This window comes from Bemisia tabaci, chromosome 7 (genome assembly GCF_918797505.1).
Source record: "Bemisia tabaci chromosome 7, PGI_BMITA_v3".
NCBI classification, from domain to species: domain Eukaryota; kingdom Metazoa; phylum Arthropoda; class Insecta; order Hemiptera; family Aleyrodidae; genus Bemisia; species Bemisia tabaci.
Window position 1 is genome coordinate 46,955,381 of NC_092799.1, and position 20,984 is coordinate 46,976,364.

The window sequence follows — 20,984 nt, forward strand, 5'->3', positions numbered from 1 at the left end:
TTCCCACCGGAAACATCAAAACCTACCAGTGAAAAATCAGTGAATAATCTACGGGCAATGCACCAAAAATGTTTTTGTGATTTTGTGATGAAAACAGTTTCATCAGATTTCAAGGGGAGTCTGTGGCTACTTCGTGAGTCTTCAAAATCAAAATTGTCTTATAAGTTTTGACCTGTATATCCGATGGAAAATAATTAGTAAATGCTCTGCAAGGATCTATTCACGCGACATTTTAATTAAACTTTACCCAAATTTCGTTACATTGACCCTCTTCTGATTCGATGCGAAAAATTTCTGTAGATGCCCTTCCGAGGCTCCAAATTTAAGCTCGCCAAACCTTCCCTAGGGGAGGAACTGTTTCAGGAGTAATTATGAATACGGTTGTTAATGTAAGAGGCAAGTCAACCATGTATTCCTGTTTCGCTAGACAAGAGCAAAAAATGTGCGTGGCTGAAGGGGGGGGGGGGGGGGGGGGTCGCGTGTACCTGCATTTATCAGGGAACAGCGCCCCAGGTGTCACATCGCACCGTCATGTCTCTTATTCAACCGCGGGATTCGGCGCCAGCAGCGCAGTCTGGCGTCATCGGGGGGTATGACACCGACACCGTCAAACCGACACACGGCTCGACGGCTCGTCCCGTCCCGAATGGCGACGATTTTCGACCAAATACGTGGAAAGCAGTGCCCCGCAAGCCACTTTTTCGCGCACTTTTCGCAAAAATCCCGGTGCATTTGGGTTTCGTCTCGCTGTGATCGGGTTGTCCTGAGATGAGCCATGTTCTCGAAGTTCATGCCGTTCAAGTCGAAAAGCATGTCCATGGAAACGGGGAACGACCGAGCGATTAAGCCCGTAAGTCAATTTAACCTTTTATCTTCTACGTCGCTATTGTTCCCAGTGACAGGTTTGTCACCACGATGCGAGGAAAGTAGCCAAAACCTGGTTAACGCCACCATGTTTGGTGCTTCTCACTGCGAACCAAAATGCCTTCGCTTTCCGATTTTTTTTTTTTTTTTTAAATTTACGCGAAAATTGTTTTTGAAAACTTTTCACGTGAAATTCATCAACAATTCACGAGAAATTTTTTTAAAAATTCACGTGAAATTTTTGTCGGGCTTCCGGGAACGTCGCCCAGTGGATCGAGTCAATCAGAGAGGTCGGACATGAAATTTTTAATTAAAATTGCAAATTTAGATGTTTATTTGTCAAATTTTGAATTCTAAGGGGTGCTTCTAGAAGAAAATTTCACCGGAAAACCAATGGAACCACTTTTAAAACCTCAAAGTTTTGTATGAACGGAGTTAAAAGCGTTTAAAGTTTCCAAATTTTGTCCGACCTCTCCCATTAACTCGATCAACAGTGCGTCGTTTCAGGCACGTGTAAGGGAAGGGGGAGCAGAAGTTGTTGAAAAGAGTCAAAATACTCGAGGGGGCAAATCATGAGAAAATCTAAAAAAATTTAAAAGAATTGATCAGAATCAACTGAAATAACTCCCTACGGAGATTTTCATACGACAGAATTGGGGGGGGGGGGGGGGAATGACACTTCTGCTTTCCACAGTATCTTCCCTCAATGTCACACCGTTTCATGACAAAAATTGTTACTCTAAGGCCATTGGTTTCCTGTTAACTGATAGGAACATTTGCACGATCCTCGCAACACTTGAAACTTGATATAGTTTTCCAGGTTTTGAATTTCAAAGAGTGCTGAAAATTAACGGGTGAAGTACATGAACATATTTTCGGTGGTGTGTATTCGTGTACAAATGAAGGAAACCACATTTCGACGGTGAAAGTCGGCAATCACATAACTCGGTTTGCGACGTCGCAGACTTCCTGTCATACCTACTTTATTTTTTAAACGGAAAACTACTCAACGGTAATTCTTTAAAACTGCCGTGATTTTTCTTCTATGTGCGAGGAAAATTCTGCAAAAACTTCAAGGAATCATGTCCATTTGTTCTCCTTTAAAAAAGTAACATGGTTGCGGAGATTTTCAGACACCGCAAACGAGTTATGTGATTGCCGACTTGCACCGTCGATTTAAATTTTAGAGGCCGCATAGATATAAAAAATTGAGAGTTTGTATTTTGGAGTTACGATGTGAGTTCACTTAAGTTTTAATGAGATTATATCTAATCTAACGTTAGAATTCAATTATGTTTATCACTGTGCGGAGACGCATACTAAACTTGTTGGAAACATTCACATGTACACTCAAAACAGTGGCGTAACTATCACCCTTGTAGCCCCCGCCGGGCGGGGGAGGGGCGACACAATTTAAGAAAGAGTATTATACCGATGGCCATGGCCAACGGCCGATGGTCTCTGTTAGCGACGTTGCAGACTTTGTGTCATAGTTTATATTTTTTTATTGGAAAGCTAGTCAACTTAATTTCTTGAAAACTTCCTTGATTTTTCTCATCTGTTGGCAGAACATTCCTCAGAATTTTCAAGCTTTATAATTGACTTGTTTCTCTTCGAAAAATACAAGAATGTATTCAAGAGCATCCTTCAGGTATCAATCGAAACGACCTATGTCCAGGAGGCTGAATAGTCAAAACAAAAACGATTACGTCAACCATTTAAGAGATGAACCATTCGAATACAGCCATTTTCGCGTCGTATGCTCATTATTTCAAGAGCTAATCTCGCTCGCCTGCCAAAGAATATAGATACTAGGATTTTCAAAGTGTTCAATGTGCGTGAAAAATTGTATTGAACACGGATACCTATGAATTTTACCATTTCTATGAGCTGTGGCATCAGCACAAAATTAAGAAGAACCAGAATTGACACCAATGGGTGTATGGAGGTGACGCACGTTGCTATACGTCGCCTTCAATTTTCAAGGTAGGCCACGAGACATTCTTCGTGCAGCAACAATATCGTAGCGTTTTCGGACTGAAAATTTAAAAGAAGCAGAGGTGACGGAGGTTACACATTGTATATTATATTGTTGGTCTCCTTCAATTTCTGAGGTAGGCTAGAAATAAATCTCCGTGCAGCAATCATCTGCCCATACTTATAGTTATCTACTGGAAGAAAACTTCAAAGAGACACCCTGTGCTTCGATGTGCATCATGTTATGTCTATAAATCTCACTCAACAATGATGAATTATTATTTTGAACTCCAATCCGACGTTTTTGATGTCTGTTGTCTGCCCTATTTTTCTATTCATCATATCTCTAAGACAAATTGAATTACATATAAATAAATATCATGAAAATAGTAAAGCCACCCCATATTTCTACAGGGAAGTAATATTTTTCAAGTGTCTTGGAGAAATCGCCATTGCACGCGCACATTCTGTTCAATGCGGTTTTCAAGGTTCAATTGTCGTGGACGCAGACACTATTGTTGGAACAGAGATGCTTGATCGCTTGATCGCTACGATGAAATCTATTCAATTATAGCCCCTCAGCCAAGGAAATTTTGAGATATGATTACCAGTGTTGTCAATTGAAAGATGCAACCCTGTTTTATCTTTTTTTAAATTTTTTTTCTATCCCATCAATTGTAAATAGTTGCGCAATATCTGACAAACGCTTTAATCCCTACACTTGGTTGCTTTCGGGCGCACCCCTGACAGCCCCTGGTAAAAATTGGCAGTAGAATGTGTGTTCCAAAATACTATAGACCTAAAGCCGGCTGTAAGATTTCCAATAGCTTCTGTAGCCGGCTATACAATTTCTTATAGCCGTTCATAGCCGATGGCGACTAAGCAACAGCCAGACGATAAAGTTCATGCTAAACGTTACCAAATCACGGATACTAGGACTTAGTTAGTTTTTGGACTACCGCTCTCTTTTTGTGCCGTAGTATCTTGATTTATTTTGCGAGGAAAGCTCCGTACTTTTGAAGGATGTTTGTCATTCTTAATATGTTGGAGCGCCTTCAATTTCTTATGATACTGTGTAATACCTCTGGTGTGAAATAGTTGCTTCAGACGCCGTGGCACGCTGCGGCGAGGCGAGGCGGGCAGAGAGCCCGAAACGCGCATTGGCGCCTACAAACCTAACAGGGATACTTCACGCATTGCGCAATGCGTGAAGTATCCCTGTTAGGTTTGTAGGCGTCAATGCACGTTTGCGCAATGCGTGAAGTATCCCTGTTAGGTTTGTAGGCGTCGATGCGCGTTTGCGTAATGCGTGAAGTATCCCTGTTAGGTTTGTAGGCGCCAGTGCGTCGCCGCTCCGTTTGTGTTAGGCTCTAATATTTAATCTCGCGGAGTCAGTGTTTTTCAACTCATGATTTTGAAATGTTTGCACACTCTGAATGGATTATTCTCATTTTAACTGATAAAAAAAAATATGTTTTAAAGGAAAATATAATGTGTGTTTTGTAAATATTAAGGTAGTTCCGTATCAAACTTAATGATTTCCAAAGCACACGAATTTCTACACAATTTCCTATAGCCTTTTATAGCCAATGGCGATAAAGTGTAAAGCCCGGCGATAGGAACTATAGCCCGACTGTATACTTTTTTACATCTTCGTATAGCCCGGCTGTATGATTTGCTCCGATTTCTACAGCCAGCTATATGATTTTCAATAGCCTTCTTTAGTCGGCTATAAGAACTCCTATGGTATTTTGAAACGCAGCTCCTATCGCCAATTTTTACCAGGGGCTGAATCCATCGATGTCCTAGGAGCAAAAATGTATATACATCCGGCAACAGTGTTTATCAGTTTTAATTGCTAGATGAATTTGATAGCCAATGCAAACGATTATAAGATTCATCGAATGCCTTACAAGGTCTAACGAACTTGACTAGCTTTTAATTTTCATACTTCCTTGATGTATTCTATTACTTATCGTTATTCCCGCAATTTTACTAACTATTGTGTCCGTTGGCACTTGGTAGTAACGCTCGGCAAATGGTTTATACTTGAAAATCCGGTACACGGACTTTATGCCCACTTTTTTTACGTCCACAGACTTTTCGCCCACAATGTTTGTACCTCCACAGTTCTAAAGCCCACACTATTGTTAAGTCCATTACTTAAACGTCCACTAAGTTAAGTCAACCAATGTAAAGTCCACTAAAATCAAATTGAAGCGTCATATTTTAGTCCGCGTGTAAAATTATATTGACAATATCGAAATGACAAAATTAAGAGAGAATGAGGTGTTGTTATTGTAACTCATATTTTAAATGAAATGTTAATTTCTTCTTTTGATACATATTTTCAAATTGTCTTTGATAAATACTTGGTTTCATTTCTATCCTTGAAATTTCCGATGTAAAATATGCCTTAAATGTACATTCTTTTGTTTAATGAAATTGATTACTTCATTTTAAAAATATTTACATTTTTAAAACGTGGTAAATATTTGTAAAACCTTTTCCAAGCAATGGCATCGATATGAATCTCAATGAGCCGTAGTTGTGATGAAAGAAACTATACAAAAATTAATAAAAGAGGAAAAAAACTGAGAAGCACGCAATTTTTTGTTTTTAACTTATTTGTACATCGACCTCCTTGAGTCAAATACGTCCAATTTTGAGCGTTTAGTTGCGCTTGCACCACGCTGCAGCACAGTAAAAGCCCAAAACATAAAAGAATAAATTTGAATGCTTTGGAAATCATTAAATTTGACACGGAACCACTATTATATTTACAAAAAACACATTATATTTTCCAGTAGTACATATTTCTTTTTCATCAGTTTAAAAGGGAATAATCAATGCAGAGAGTGCAAACATTTCGAAATCATGAGTTCAAAAACGCTGACTCCGCGAGTTTAAATATTAGACTCTAACACAGAGCGGAGCGGCGTGTTAGCAGCGCAGAACGCGCACTGGCGCCTACAAACCTAACGGGATACTTCACGCATTGCGCAACGCGTGAAGTATCCCGTTAGGTTTGTAGGCGCCTATGCGCGTGTCACGCTGGTTGCCTGCCGCGCCGCAACGCTTTAAGCAACTATTTCGCGTCAGAGGCGTTGCACAGTATCCTACAAGATTGGAGGCGCACGAAATAACTAGTTAAAGAGGACTTTCAATTTTGACTGCATCTGTTACTGAAAAATGTTTAATTTGGCATTGGAGCGTTTCCTAGGCTCCCGCTTTGGTTTTCATCTTATCATATCCGTACAGTTTACACATGAACATATGTTTTTATCTGCTCTTAGAGTCTGTTCTCTTTCATGACTTGATTCATGAATGAAGTGTTTTTAAGAATGAAGGTAGTAGTAGTATGCATTTATTTTTGAGGTGGTACCTGTCATTTAAATGAGAGGAAAAAAATGTGGACATAACATGTCCACAATTTGGACAATTTTGGACATATTCATGGTTGGACATCAAATCATGTGGACTTAATAAAGACTGGACTTAACGTTTAGTGGACATAAATAGCGATGGACATTTATTTAATGGAAGAAAGGTAGGTGGACATAAAGTCCTGGAAGCGAAAATCCATGCCGCCTCCGTCAACATCGTTACCGGAACCGAAAAAATTGTTACCACAGAAGTAACATAGTAAGTACAACTAGAAATGTAGGTAAGACCTTGAATCCAATCATCAGCATCAATTCAACGAATTCAACGAATCTTTTTTCTCCACGTGACTTTTTAGTTCATTTTATTATTTGAGTAGCATTCAGTGGCGAGGCGTGAACGATCGATTAGCAATATTTCCCCATTTAAAGCTGTGGTAAAGGATCGATTATTGAGGTGTTTGTTGCGAGCACTCTGTCTATCGATCCTTTTTCATAGGTTTAAATGACAGATTGATGGATATATCGCATAGCACGCCGCGCCACTGGTAGCATGTATACTTACCTATGCATGTATTTGGTCACGATTCGTCTGAGGCCTTGGGCCCTCAGCAAGTTATAACTTAATCGACTTTTGTTAGATTTACATGCGGCGGGAGTGGTTCGGCGCGTGGTCCTTTTCCCCTTATTTTCGGAAAGGAGAGGGAAAAGAAATGCATCGATGATAAAGCTTGAGAGCAATACCTTACAGCGGAATCTTCTTTCTAAAAAAAAATTAGATCTACGTATTTTAAAAATTAATGGGATCATTCAAAATTTTCCGGATTATTTTTATCATTTTCAACTACCCTTTCATACTGGAGTAATTCCATGTATACTCTTCAATAAAAAGAATATATAAGAGGCTTAGAAGACAAGGCGCATAAGTGTAGTTTTTGAAAAAATCGAGATATTTATACGATTTCAACTAGTCTGAAACTAGTCTTGATGCATAATCTGTGAAAAATTCGCTCTCAAATTCCAATTTTTAAGCATAAAAAAAGTTAGTTCGAACTTTCTTTCTGCTATGAAGATCCATGTAATTTCGAAACTTCAAACATCCATTTCTCGAAATAGCAAAATCCACACTTATGCGCCTTGTCCTCCAAGCCCCTCATATCTCATCAATCCTTTTAGCTAGTAGACTTTGGTAGGAAGAGAAGCGAATAAACTCGGCTTCAGAGAGGACCGTCATGTCAGTTAGGTTCTAATTCTGCCTATTGAATTTTAACAGGTGTTCCGGACGACTGTTGCCAAAACTCGGTAATTTCATACCATTACTAAGACAAAGTACGCGAATTTGAGCTGAATTTGGCAACCTTATCTACGCAAATAGACCATATATAGCGTCATGGCATAGAGAGTTTTTAGTTTTCCCGGGAGTTCTCTCTGAACTTGTCGCAATTTTACATAAGAGACATTTTCAGAACGCAATACCAAATACGCAGAAACTTTCTTACTCTCGGCCTAGCACCATGATTTCCATCGAATCATAACGTTTTTTGCGCTGTCTGTAATGTCAGTGCCCCAGATGAAAACAAAAGTTAATGGAAAACAGTGCTTTTTTGTAAAATCCAGGATGAGTCATCGCGCAGGAAAGGAGAAAAAAAGTATCGTGACAAGTACTCTCGTGAAATAGCGAAAACTAAGCCGCTCTGCATCACTGCTGTTTTCTGGAGAACTTGTGCATATATTTCTCCCAATTTTTTTTTTTAGAAAGTTTTTCGTAATTAAATCTTAAGTATTTTTGAATTTAAAGGAAAAATTTATCGAAGGGTTAAGCAGCATTCAATTGTTTATACGTCGTAAAAAATATTGAAGACCTTCCTTTTCGAACTCTAAGGTGAAAGAAATGAATTTATTCCAAAGCATAATTTGATTTTTTTTTAAATTTATCAGTTAGGATAAAAAGTAGATGCACAATGTCCTCTATTTCGCCAACAATTATGTATTCAAAATATGCGCGAGGAAAACTCAGATTTCCCAAAGTTTAAGAGTATAAATAATTGTTTTTACTCTCTTACGTGTAAATAGAAGAGGCTTATACATATTGTCAGAGGCCGGATACAGAGTTGAAAGGTATGGATTCAATCGACATAAATTGATCAAAAACTAAAAACATGAATCGATCGACAAATTATTTAAAAAAAAACGGTGTCTATTCGATCGAAATGAATCGATCGACGAGAACCGATCGACAAAAGACAAGCCCTCGGCGCGGCGGTCGGCATGTAACACATATTAGCGCCTACAAGACTGCATGAATACTTCACCCATTGCGCCAAACACATCAGTGCGGTCAGGAGCGGTTGGCGTGAAACGCATAGCGCCTACAAGACTGCATGAATACTTCACGCATTGCGTCACGCACAGTGCGTTCAGCGCGGCGCAGCGGCGGAAGTTAAACTTATTAAACCACATTATATGTTTGTTCTTTCATAATTTTTTGGTTCATTTCATATAAATGGAGGACCTTGTCTACATAGAGATAGGTTTACGGAACATAACTTTCGCGCAAGTTCCGTAAAATTTCGCTGGTAGTGTTGACAGGGCTTTTGCAAAAAATGTATCCAACACGAGTAGGTAAACGCGTCGTACGCACCCCTCCCCCTCCGACACGTTCACTTGATGGTTTTTATTGATGTTTCAAAACGAATGAGAAGGGAGCGGCAAACTTCAGGCGGCCCATGGGCGGCAAGTAGGTGAATCCGGTCCTGCATAGACGTCGCTTTTACAGCGGCGCTTTGCTGTCTCTTCTTCTCCCACTTAATTTTTGTACCGAAAACGTCACTTTCCCAGAACTCAAAAGAAATAAACGAGAAAGAATCTATACGATTCGACTCTCTTGCACATTTATTTAAAACAATATAGGAGGAGAAATAACGATGTCGAACGAAACTACGAAAGCGTTTTCTTAAATGATTTAAAACCGCCTTCAAAAACTCATGAAGCAAATCTATATAATACAATTATTGTAATTAATAAAGTTGCATCGTGTTAAATCACAGCATTTATGCAACTGCACTTTGAACAGCCAATGGGACCTGCAGCCTGCTTGTTGAACTTTATAGGAAAAGCGATAGACAAAAAAGACAAAAGGGTTATGGTGAGATCCTATTGGTAGAAGCGGGGAAGCAACGGTCAAAGGAGGTAGGTAAGACTAACTAACGGCAACCCATGAGACACCCTTTAGTTAGTCCATCATTTTCTCCCTTAGGTTATGCGAACCACCTATTTCAACCAATAAGATCGCTCCATACTCCTTATGTCGTCTTTGTCTATAGCTTTGTCTATCAATTCCAAAAATCAGCTCGCAGGCCTACACTGCAGCCACAGCTCTTAAAAATTAGAAACTTAAGAGGCGTTGGTTTCTGATTCGAAAAGTTTCATTGTTTCCCTTTGGCTGACGGCACGGCCACTATTTAACTAATAGCACCTGATATTTTCAGCTGATATGTGTGGCCTTACTGATCGTTTTTCTGGCTGGCTGCATTCTCGGTCGCTCTGAGGACCCTCGGGATGAAGACGATCCGTACAATCGGCTCAAAAATCATCATGACCCAAAGACCTTCGGCGATATTTTGTACGAGTATATTCGTGACATAGGTGAGTTTTTAACCGCCCGTCCGACAGGAAGCGTTTTTGATTTCAACTTGCCTGTAGAATTCTAGCACAGTTGTGTAGTGCGTTCAAATTAAGAGTTCCCGCTTGTTTTAGATTTCTTTATCTAGGTAGGTATTATTCTTTTTTCGTGTCACCCGGAATGGTTTCCAGATCTCTAAAAAAACACTCAAATCCGTAGAAAAGATGACATGTTTGCATTCATTGTTAACTTTTTAAAATTTTTGGGTGGAAATTCATTTGGAAATTTTCATGTTTTTTTTTGAAACTGGTTCATTTGCTTTTGACTCTCTAACCTCTTACTTTTCAACGTTCATCATTAAACCACAAAAAATAACTCGGTACACGACAAAAATAGTCGGTGCTGATGACAGAACCTTCAGTTCACACAGCATCCTGCACTTTCTTTGTGCTATACCTACTTACAGAACTTCGGTTGTGAGCACAGAGTGCTTTGTCCTCATAACGGAAACTTCTGTAGCTGTAACGAAGAAAGTGCAGGAGCCCTGTGAACAGAACTTTTTTTTCAATGTAGACGTAGTCAAATAAGAACGAATGCTTAAAAATTTAAAATGTTTGTAACTTGTAGTGAAAGTTCCTGTAATTGCAACGGTTTTCTTCTGCTGGGTATGCGGTTCGTTTGCCGACGAACATGGGAGGGTTGGAGCGATGCAGCTGTTTTTTATGTTGTCAGGAATCGGATTCGGGTTCCTTGTCTACGCCCAAGAGTATGATTTTTCCATCCTCGGCACCTTCATTCTCGGTGCAGCTCTCGGTAAGTACCATCCCCTCCCCCCTACTTCTGCATTGAAATAATCCGAGGGTAGAATTTAGTGACCATGAATAAGCTTAAACGATTAAAACGCATTATGTGACTACCCTGGTAAAAATTGGCAGTAGAATCTGTGTTCTAAAATACTATAGACCTAAAGCCGGCTGTAAGATTTCCAATAGCGTCTGTAGCCGGCTACACAATTTCTTATAGCCTTTTATAGCCGATGGCGACTAAGCAACAGCCAGGCGATAAAGTGTAAGCTAAAAGTTACTAATTATGGATGCTAGGACTTAGTGAGTTTTTGGAATACTGCTCTCTTTTTGGGCCGCAGTATCTTGATTCATTTTGCGAGGAAAGCTCCGTGCTTTTGATGGATGCCTGCCAGTCCTAATACATTAGAGCGCCTTCAGTTTCGTATGATACTGTGTGTACCTCTGGTGTGAAATAGCTGCTTCAGGCGCAGCCGCATGGCGGCGGGCGGGCGGTCAGCGCAAAACACGCATTGGCGCCTACAAACCTAACAGGGATACTTCACGCGTTGCGCAATGCATGAAGTATCCCTGTTAGGTTTGTAGGCGCCAGTGCGTCGCCGCTCCGCTTTGTGTTAGGCTCTAATATTTAATCTGGCGGAGTCAGCGTTATTCAACTCATGATTTTGAGATGTTTGCACATCCTGTATGGATTATTCTCATTTTAATTGATGAAAAAAAATATGTATTAAAGGAAAATATAATGTGTGTTTTGTAAATATTAAGGTGGCTCCGTATCAAACTTAATGATTTCCATAGCACACGAATTTCTACACAATTTCTTATAGCCGTTTATAATCGATGGTGAAAAAGCAACAGCCAGGCGATAAAGTGTAAAGCCCGGCGATAGGAACTACAGCCCGACTGCATATTTTTTGAGCTCGCCCACTCGGGAGAGCTCTTTGCGATCGATTTCTTTTAGCATTGGTAGTGTCCGTGGCGACAAATGGATGGTTCTCGTTGCCGTCGGAGGAACGGCCAAAATCCCATTGATTTCAAGGTCTAAAAGTTGAATTTTCGCGGGTTACAGTTTTCCTCCGTCGAACATTTCCGTTCCCTCATTCAACTGAGGATTAATTGTTCCTCGTTTGCTACACTAGAGAGCAGCACTTTCCAGTGGCCGAGTATATCATAGCATGTTGCTATGGTTTTATAGCAAATTACCTAATTGTATGTTATCATCCTCTTATCTTTTCAATGCAGTTTTTGTGTGCAGTTGTACTTGCAATTGTTATTATTTCTTAAAATAAAAAACATGGTGACCTCGACGTGATTTAATAATTTGTTCAATTAATTTTAAGTTACTAAGACTAAGATTGAGATTTGCGCATAATTAATGGATAATCCTTAAGATTGCCGTTATTGGTACCATAGAAGGTTAATTAACCTCAAAATAATTGCATGCTTGAGAGCTCGGTTGAGACTCGCATTGGGATCCTTTCTGAGTTTGTTTAAACCTCATATTAAGAATGCTTTAGGATTCGTTTGAGCCCCTCGCATTAAGAATGCTTGGGAGTTCGTTTGAGCCTCGCATTAAGAATGCTTGAGAGTTCGTTTGAGCCTCGCATTGAGTTTCTTTAGAGTTCGTTTTAACCTTAAAATACAGATGCATGAAGTGCTCTTTCGAGCTCCGTGCTATTTATAGTGCGCGAGGTGCTCCATTGAGCCACCGCATACATACAAAGGCGTGATGTGCTCCATTGAGCCACTCGCATACAAAGACTTGAAGTGGTCTTTCGAGCTCCACGCTAAAATTCAAGTGAGTTCCTTTTCCGCTCTTAGTGTATACCATAAGTATTGTGTAAGAATTATGGCAGAAACGTTCCTCCGAACCGTGCTCAATTATAGTTTCTTTGAACTCTGTGCCGATAAAAATTCAGAATTTCAGACTGCCAGCTTAACAAAGTATAACCTTAATTCAAGTTGGCGACTTGATTTAAAAAAAAAAAAAATTAAAATTAAATCATATGGTTTCATTACATTGTTGACAAGTTAAGAAAAAGCTTATCAACGATGAAAGCCAGAAACAAAAATGCGATGGCAAAAATAGCCATTGCAACATTTGCCGCAAAATCACATTCATAAAAGATAATTCCATTTCTCTCTCTTTATTTCTCTTTATTTATTGAAATGTGAAAAATTTGACTTATGAAATTACGTCATAACATTTTGCATCGGCATGTAACCTCTGATAATTGGGTAAAGATTCATTTAATACGTATACAATTTTAGAAAAAAGCATTAATAGTTGTTAATAGTTTCCCAAAGGCGAGCTCTCCAACACAGTAGTGTTGGAACCAGCAGCTTGTTTATTGCTTCGTATAGCCCGGCCGTATGATTTTCTCCGCATTCTACAGCCAGCTATATGATTTTCTGTAGCCTTCTTTAGCAGGCTCTAAGAACTCCTATGGTATTCTGAAACGCAGCTCATATCGCCAATTTTTACCAGGGTAGCGCAAGTGATCAATTCTAAATGAAACCCCAGTCGACTCAACCGGAATTCTTCAGCGGCAGCCTGATTGTTTGACATTTTGTGTTTGTCGGGCAGACATAGATGACATAGGTTAAAAGGCGGAGACTGGTCGGCTATGTCTTATCACTGCTTTGTCGTGCTATGTCGGGTAGAACTCACGACAAGCTAACGGCACCTATGTCGTCCCATTCTACCTGACAAAGGCACGATAAAACAGCGATAAGACATAGCCGACCAATCACGCTCCTTTCAACCGATGTCATCTATGTCTATCCGACAAACAGAAAATTTCAACAATCAGGCTGCAGGAAATAAAACGGAACATTTTTCTGAGCGTGGCTATTCTTTGCAGGTTGCAGCATCCCTGCCCCGATCTACATCGCGGAGCTGTGCCCGGTGGCGTACCGGAGCTTCTTCCTGGGTCTGGTCCCTGTGGCCCTGTCCCTGGGGATGTTCACCGTGGACGTGATCGAGCTGCGTGGAGCCGAAGACACGGCCTGGAAGAGCCTCTGCTGCTTCTCGGGCATCGGGTTCTTGCTCAGTCTCTTCCTCCACGAGGCTCCCGAGTGGCTGGTCATGCGCAACAGACCCGACGCGGCCATCGAGAGCCTCAAGTGGCTCAAGGAGACCTCCGTAGATGTGGACGTCGACCTCCGCAAACTCCAGGAGACCTCCATGGCTGCCAACCAGCGCTCCGACACCACCCTTGAGATGCTCACCGATAAAAGGGTCTGGAAACCCTTCGCTATGCTCCTCGGTGAGTTCAAACCCTCACACTGAAAAACAAGCTTACGGGCTTAATAGACGACATACCGTCCGTTCCGGGCGCAACAGTCATCTTACATACCATGATGAGCTTCGGATGACGTCCTGAGCAAACAAGTTTCCCAAACTTCGGTTGGTTTGCAAAACGAAACTCCGAACACGTTGTTCACCATCGACCTGGTAGGTAGGTCAACAGCTGAATGTTAAAGTCCCGAGACTACCAGCTGCCACCGTTGTCAAAATACCAGTGGAGGGTCTCTTGTCTCTGATGCCACAGTATCCCGGCGCCCCGACCAGGGCCGGATTAAGGGGGTGGCCACATGGGCCGCGGCCCAGCGGCCCATGGCGGCAAATCAAGGGGGCGGCAACTTTTGCAATTTTTTAAAAAAATCGAATTTTGAAAAAAAAATTACAAACGAGAAAAGGCGACAAAATCTCTCATTTCCTGAGAGTAAAGTAATTTCTAATTTTGTCGTCTTTTAGTGATACAAGAGACAGCAACTTTCATCAATCGAGTTAAGAGAGAAACCAAACACGCAATTTGGCCTGGAACGGCGCGACTTAGAAAGAAATGATGACGAGGACTTGGGATGAAAAGGAGAAGCCCTCGGCGCGGCGGTCGGCATGTAACTCATATTAGCGCCTACAAGACTGCACGAATACTTCAAGCATTGCATCAAACACAGTGCGGTCACTGCGGTCAGCGTGAAACGGATAGCGCCTACAAGAATGCATGAATACTTCACGCATTGCGTCAAATACAGTGCGTTCAGCAGCGGTCGGCGTGAAACGCATATCGCCTACAAGACTGTCGGAATACTTCACGCATTGTGCCAAACACAGTGCAGTCTGCGCGGCGCGGCGGCGGAAGTTAAAATCATTAAACTACATTTGTGTTTGTTCTTTCATCATTTGTTCGTTCATTTCTTATGAATGGAAGGCCTTGTCCACACAGAGATAGGTTTACGGAACTTAACTTTCGCGCAAAGTTCCGTGAACTTTTGCTAGTAGTGTTAACAGGGCTCTCCCAAAAAATATGCCCAACACGAGTAAACGAGTCTTATGCATCCCTCCCCCGCTGGCACGTTTACTTGATGGTTTTTATTGGTATTTCAAAACGAACGAGAAGGGGGCGGCAAAATACAGGCGGCCCATGGGCGGCAAGTAGGTAAATCCGGCCCTGGCCCCCTGGGTTTACCCTGGCCCCTCAAGAGCTACGCCCATGTGCCTGTGTCACACTATCAAAGTTAGCCATCAAAATGTCAAGATCAGGTGTTGTGACTGACTTATTCGATGACTTGAACCTGTGCCACATTGTCAAAACTAATCATTAAAATATTAAGGTCAGGTGTTGTGATTGGCTTATTCGACTACTTGCACCAATCACAGCACTTGACCTCGACATTTTGATGGAGTATTTTGATAGTGCGACACAGGCTTTGGCCCAATCATAGCATTTGATCTTGACATTTTGATGGAGTTTTTTGATAGTGTGACACAAGATATGGATCCAACAGTGTCTTTCCTCTATAGGCCTCGATACACGATCGAATTCCCGAACCAATTCCGATCGAAGTAGCATCAAAGTGTCGGGAGTCGTCAGTCTTAAACTCATTAATTTGCTTCATTTTAAAATGAAAACTTGGCAGAAATGTTTCCTGTGGCAGGAAATGATGAATGGTGGCACTCCGTTCTGATCTTACAATTAGTTTGAACAAAAGAGTGCGGCCCGTCAAAATTTGATGGTAGATGGTGACCACCAGTCATCAGCATGTCTACTTTGATCGGAATTGGTTCAGAATTTGGACGTATTTCTACCAAACAGACCTATGTGAAGGTGAGAAATATGGGGTGTGCTCGTTAGTTCTCTGGCCGTAGGAGTGAATGAGAATGATAAAGCGCCAGTGACGTCAGTGGCAACGAACGAGGGTAAGCTCGAGGGCGCGGCAGCGGGGACATCGTCGTCGGGGCACTTTAACTCATGAGCCCTGTCCACAACGCCCTCTTGCCATGCCCGCGGCTCATGGGTTCCGCATTCAGTTGGCACATAGGTCTGTTTGATAGAATGTAAAATCCCGCTTTTCCAATTCTTCAAAAGGAATCACACCCACTTTTACATTGCTTCTTATGCAGCTTTCTAGAGCACACCCCATATTTCTCACCTCCACATAGGTCTGTTTGGTAGAAATACGTCCATTTGATCGTCTATGCAGGGCTTTAATCAAAAGTACTCTACATTGCAGGTCTGGCGTTGTTCCAACACCTGTGCGGGTTCTACATCCTGATCTTCTACGCGCCGTACCTGGTGAACCAGTACCGGACCAACATCTACTGGTTCAGCTCGTACACCGGGACGGACTTCCTGCTGCTGGTGGCCACGTCGGCGGCCCTCGTCTTCCACGCCAACCTCCCTCGGAGGACCGTGGCCGGCCTCTCCGGCATCGGCTCTTCTGCGGCTCTCCTAGGTCTCTTCCTCCACGCCCACCTCTTCGTCGCCCCGCACGACCTCCTCGACCCCACGCCCGATAAGGACATGCTGGTTCCGGTCTTCTTCTTCACCTTGTACATCTTCTCCGCCGTCATGGGGATCTACACTCTACCCTGGATCCTTATGTTCGAGGTATGCTCCCACACTATATAAAAAAAGTAATATGCTCTTTTAGCACCTAGAATGTAAAAAATGTGTCTGGTGATCCCAATATGCTGCCTTTACTGCCCTCGAAGTTAACTTTACATCCTAAGAATGCTAATTCAACTGCGTGGACAATCAAGGAAGCATCGTAAGGTCACCAGACACATTTCTGACATCCTAGGTGCTAAAACTCCATTCCATTTTTTTCAGTGGCATTAATTTGAGTCCTCGTATAGGACCGTGGCACGTGTTGATATGGTGATGAAAATGAAAAATAGCACAACCGGCTTGAGCTGAAGAAAAACTATTTATTCTTCGATCATCGTAGAAAAATAGAGAGCATGAAAGAAAAAAAAGGACCGCAAATAACGGTGTATCAAATACAGTATATTGCCAGAAAAGGCTAGTCATCATCTAACGTAAAAAAAATGGTCACACAGGTGTGACAACTGCGTGAGAAACATACTCTTCTAACACGGTAGAAATAGTACTGGAAAAGATGCATGAATACTCTAAACGCACCCTGCCGTGCTGAGGAAGAACGCCGTATGAGCATTCGAGAGTTGCCAAATTTCCTTCGATAAAATTTTTCTTTTTGAGGAAAATTATGAATATTTTTCCTTGAAATTTTCAGACACTTTAGATCAAACTGCAAACAAAATTATCTGAGAAATTGGCAGAAAAATATTCAAAAATTTTCCTGAAAACTAGTGATTGGTCAGAGGAAATTTGGCAACGCCTGAAGGCTCATACGGCGTTTTTCCTTAGCACGGCAGTACCAGCGTTTATGTGAACCTATAGCGGGGGCGGGGGTAAGCAAATATCGATGCATTTAGGAACCCTTGGGGTCTTTTTGTGGTGGGAAGATTCAGAAGGGCACCTTATCACGAGGGTCTGGGGGGGGGGGGGGGGGCACAGAAAGGCATCTGATGAGCAGGGAGGTCTGGCGGACCGATTGGGGATTCGGAGAGACTTCTGAAAGGAGAACTCGAAGGATCTCCCGGTGAAATGTGGACATATTGAGTTGTCTTCAAAGCAATTTTATGCTGCTCTTACCAACAAGTTGATTGAAATACAATTTCATAGATGGAGCAAGCGTCACTTTCTACGAGCGAAATTCCTTGCCAGCGGGTGGATTGTTGAATCGTTATCGAATGACCTTGATCGATAAATAGTATTGCCAAGATAGGGGTTTATCGCTCATCATCATTCGATAACGATTCAACAATCCATCCGCCAGGACGGATTCACATTTTTAGCGCTCCTAGGTTAAACTTCATTTAACGCCCCTTAAGTAAATGCTATCGTAAAGGCGTCCGAGGGGGAGGGAGGTTTCTAGGACACAATCTCTCCCCCCCTCTACTAGAGGGAAGATGCTAGGTGATAAGGATATAATTCAAATTCACTTTCATAAACACATGATTTCAAATAATGTTATGAGGGGCCCAGTAATAAGCACTCTGTTCGTCATAACCGAATTCTTCTCCTTTGACCCATTTCATAATGTTCTCGTGATTCCCAGGTCTTCCCGTTGCGTCATCGGGGTATACTTTGCGGCCTAAGCTTCAGCACCCTCTATCTGGGACTCTTCGCGTTCGAGAGCCGGCTCAACAACTACCTGTTGACAGGCATGGACCTCCAGAGCCTCCTGTGCTTCTTCGGGACCTGCGCGCTAGGATTCGCGCTTTTCGCCCGCTCCTGCCTCGTCGAGACGCACAAGAAAACCTTCGAGGAGATCGAGAGAGGCTTCACCAAGGAAAGGATCTTCCTCCCAATCGACGAGAAAATGTAGACCTAACCTAACCTCACCTAACGGATATAGATGAAGCGTCACTACAGACTCGATCTCACCTTAAAAATCTGGAATCGTCGGCCACAGAAAATATCACGGTAAAAATGTGTCGTTCAGTTTGAAAATATTGTTTTTTTTTTTTTTTGTAGAAATAAAAATACTAGGTTTTAATTTTAGAATTAGTAATGTTTGATATATTTCTGTCAATTTTTTTTAACACCCGTGTGTTGACTGGATTTTCAACGAAGAATCGGAATGAGTAAAAGTACCTTTCTAAGTGGGCATGAAAAATAAGAGATGAGTTATGGGGGGGGGGGGGGGTGTCAATCTTTCTTTGTGAAATTTTTGTGTCTTAACAAACGCTCCCGATTATTCCTGTGCTTCACGATTCGTTGTATTTTCCACTCTCTTCATAAGAGATTGCCTTCAATGGACCACTAGACAAGGCACGAATTCAGGCATTCTGATACATGTTTATTAACCAGAATTTCACGTAGAACACGATTCGCACAACGAAAATTACTGAAACCAACTCCTGACAAACATATTAACCTTTTTATTCTTTTTATTTCACATTGGTTACGCGGATATTGAACTGCCCGCTCACAAGAAACTCAAAGCTCTACGTGAATCAAATCGCGCACTACAACAGTTTCAGCAAGCCTCTCAATCGAGCACTGTTCATTTCCCACCATGTGTTGTTCAAACTAAAAGCAATTTGCTATAGCTGAGCCAAAGCGTCAAGATTGAGGTTGCCAGATTTTTATATCGCGGAGACTGTCATGATAACGTTTAGCGCGCGATGTGAATTGCGTAGAGCATTGAGTTTTCTTGAGCGGGTGGTTTGAATTCACGCATCAAGAATCATTAAATATCTTCGTAAGGAGTTGATTTCGGTCATTTTCGTTGTGCGTATCGTGTTTTACGTAAAATTTTGGCTAAGAAACATGTATCAGAATGCTAAAATTCGTACCTTGTCTAGTGGTCCATTGAGGAGCTTTCCGGAAAAAGGGCACATAACAAAAAATTGCGTTTGAGAGAAATGCATTTGAAGTTTTGATCATTACTCTATGGCCACTGACGGTGACTTTCGTTCAAAATCGGGAGTCCAAGCTGCGATGAAAGGTACCATCAGTGGCCAGAATTTAATAATGGAAACTTGAAATGCATTTTTCTCAAACATTATTTATTGCTATGTGCCCTTTTCCCGGAAAGCTCCTCAATTGCCTTTTCTTTTTTGCCCAGGTTTTTTAACACTATCCACTAGGATATCGCAGTAAATCCGTTTCCTGGAACTAGTAGAAACACATATTTACAGTATTTTTAGTCGATGCAATCACATTCTGCAGGAAGGAATCTTGTCTTTCTTATATATTTTTAAAATTCTTGTTAATGCGAGAAAGTACCTATTGTTTTTATACTTTTTTATTATTTTAGTTTTTGAAACTGCTGATTTATTCATAGTGCTTATTTTAGTCACCTACGAAGCTAATTTAAGTACAGCTATTGTGTGTTTGACAGAATTTAAGTACAACTGTTGTGTGTTTGAAAGAAAATGATATAAAACACGAATAAATAACGAAATTTCACCTTTTGTTTCGCTTTTACCGGAAGCCTTTTGCAGTTTATTATTTCAGGATTAAGATTTTCCCCGACAAGAAAAGTGAGCGCGCGATTCGCGCCTTAAAAAGGAGAACTAAATAATAGTAGAATTCTTCATAAAGGCGGTCCATTGATGCTCCTGGAAGCATGCACACTAAGTTTTTCTTTTCATTTTTCCCCCTCTCAATATTATTTTTTAATTTTTGTATTGACAACTCAAACGACTGATGCTTTTCGGGAAAAAATTTTCCGTAAAACTGACAGTTATCCGTCGGAGACCAAAGAAAACCATAGGAAAAAATGTATCTGGTTTCGCTTAGGAACAACATTTTTACCATGATTTTCCTTATGCACACAAGTGTTTTTACAGATCAGCCAGAAATTATAGTTTCGAATAGCAAAATGTAGTCAGTATGATCACGCCATAACGCATCGCTGAGCTACGAGGGAACCTACACGTAAAAGTCGTTTCATTTGCATGCCTCTATTTAGAATTATTTATAAAAATATGTACGTAAAGAAAGGAAAATTAGTTGGGTTTGACGTAATATTTTATTATTTGAATCGTGTCGTGTGGGAACAGCTGATGTCCATTTTTTCAGTATTCAATTTTTTCATATTGATAATACTTCTTAAGATTTGATACAATCATGAGAGTGGTGGTTATACTTATTTTGGGATGAGTATAACCCTAAATCAAGTATAAACACCGATTTCATTGTTGCATTTAAATCTGGAAAGTACTATCAACTCAAAAAACTCAAGACTGGGAAGATGGACATTGGCGGTTTTCGTACAACACGATTCATTTGAAATGACGATACTTCCAACAAACTGTAAAAAAACTTCAAAATCATGAGTTGAAAACCGCCGACGCCGTAAGTTTGAATAATCTCGTCAAACACAGTGCGGCCGGCGCGGCGCGGGCGCGCACGACGCAAAACATATAATAGCGCCTTACAAGACCGCAAGATACTTCATGCATTACGCATACAGCACGATCCGCGCGGCGCATAGTATAGCGCCTTACAA

The 20,984-nt window shown here is 41.3% G+C and overlaps 1 protein-coding gene across 1 annotated transcript; it reads left to right on the top strand.

The window, feature by feature from the left end:
- The first annotated feature begins 612 nt into the window (after positions 1–612).
- LOC109035851 (putative metabolite transport protein YwtG) lies at positions 613–19,963 on the top strand. Its single transcript, XM_019049661.2, has 6 exons — positions 613–850; positions 9,713–9,869; positions 10,474–10,659; positions 13,514–13,918; positions 16,170–16,546; positions 18,081–19,963. The coding sequence occupies exons 1-6, from the start codon at positions 776–778 to the stop codon at positions 18,348–18,350; spliced, it is 1,470 nt and encodes a 489-aa protein (XP_018905206.2). The 5' UTR covers positions 613–775; the 3' UTR covers positions 18,351–19,963.
- The last annotated feature ends 1,021 nt before the right edge of the window (positions 19,964–20,984 follow it).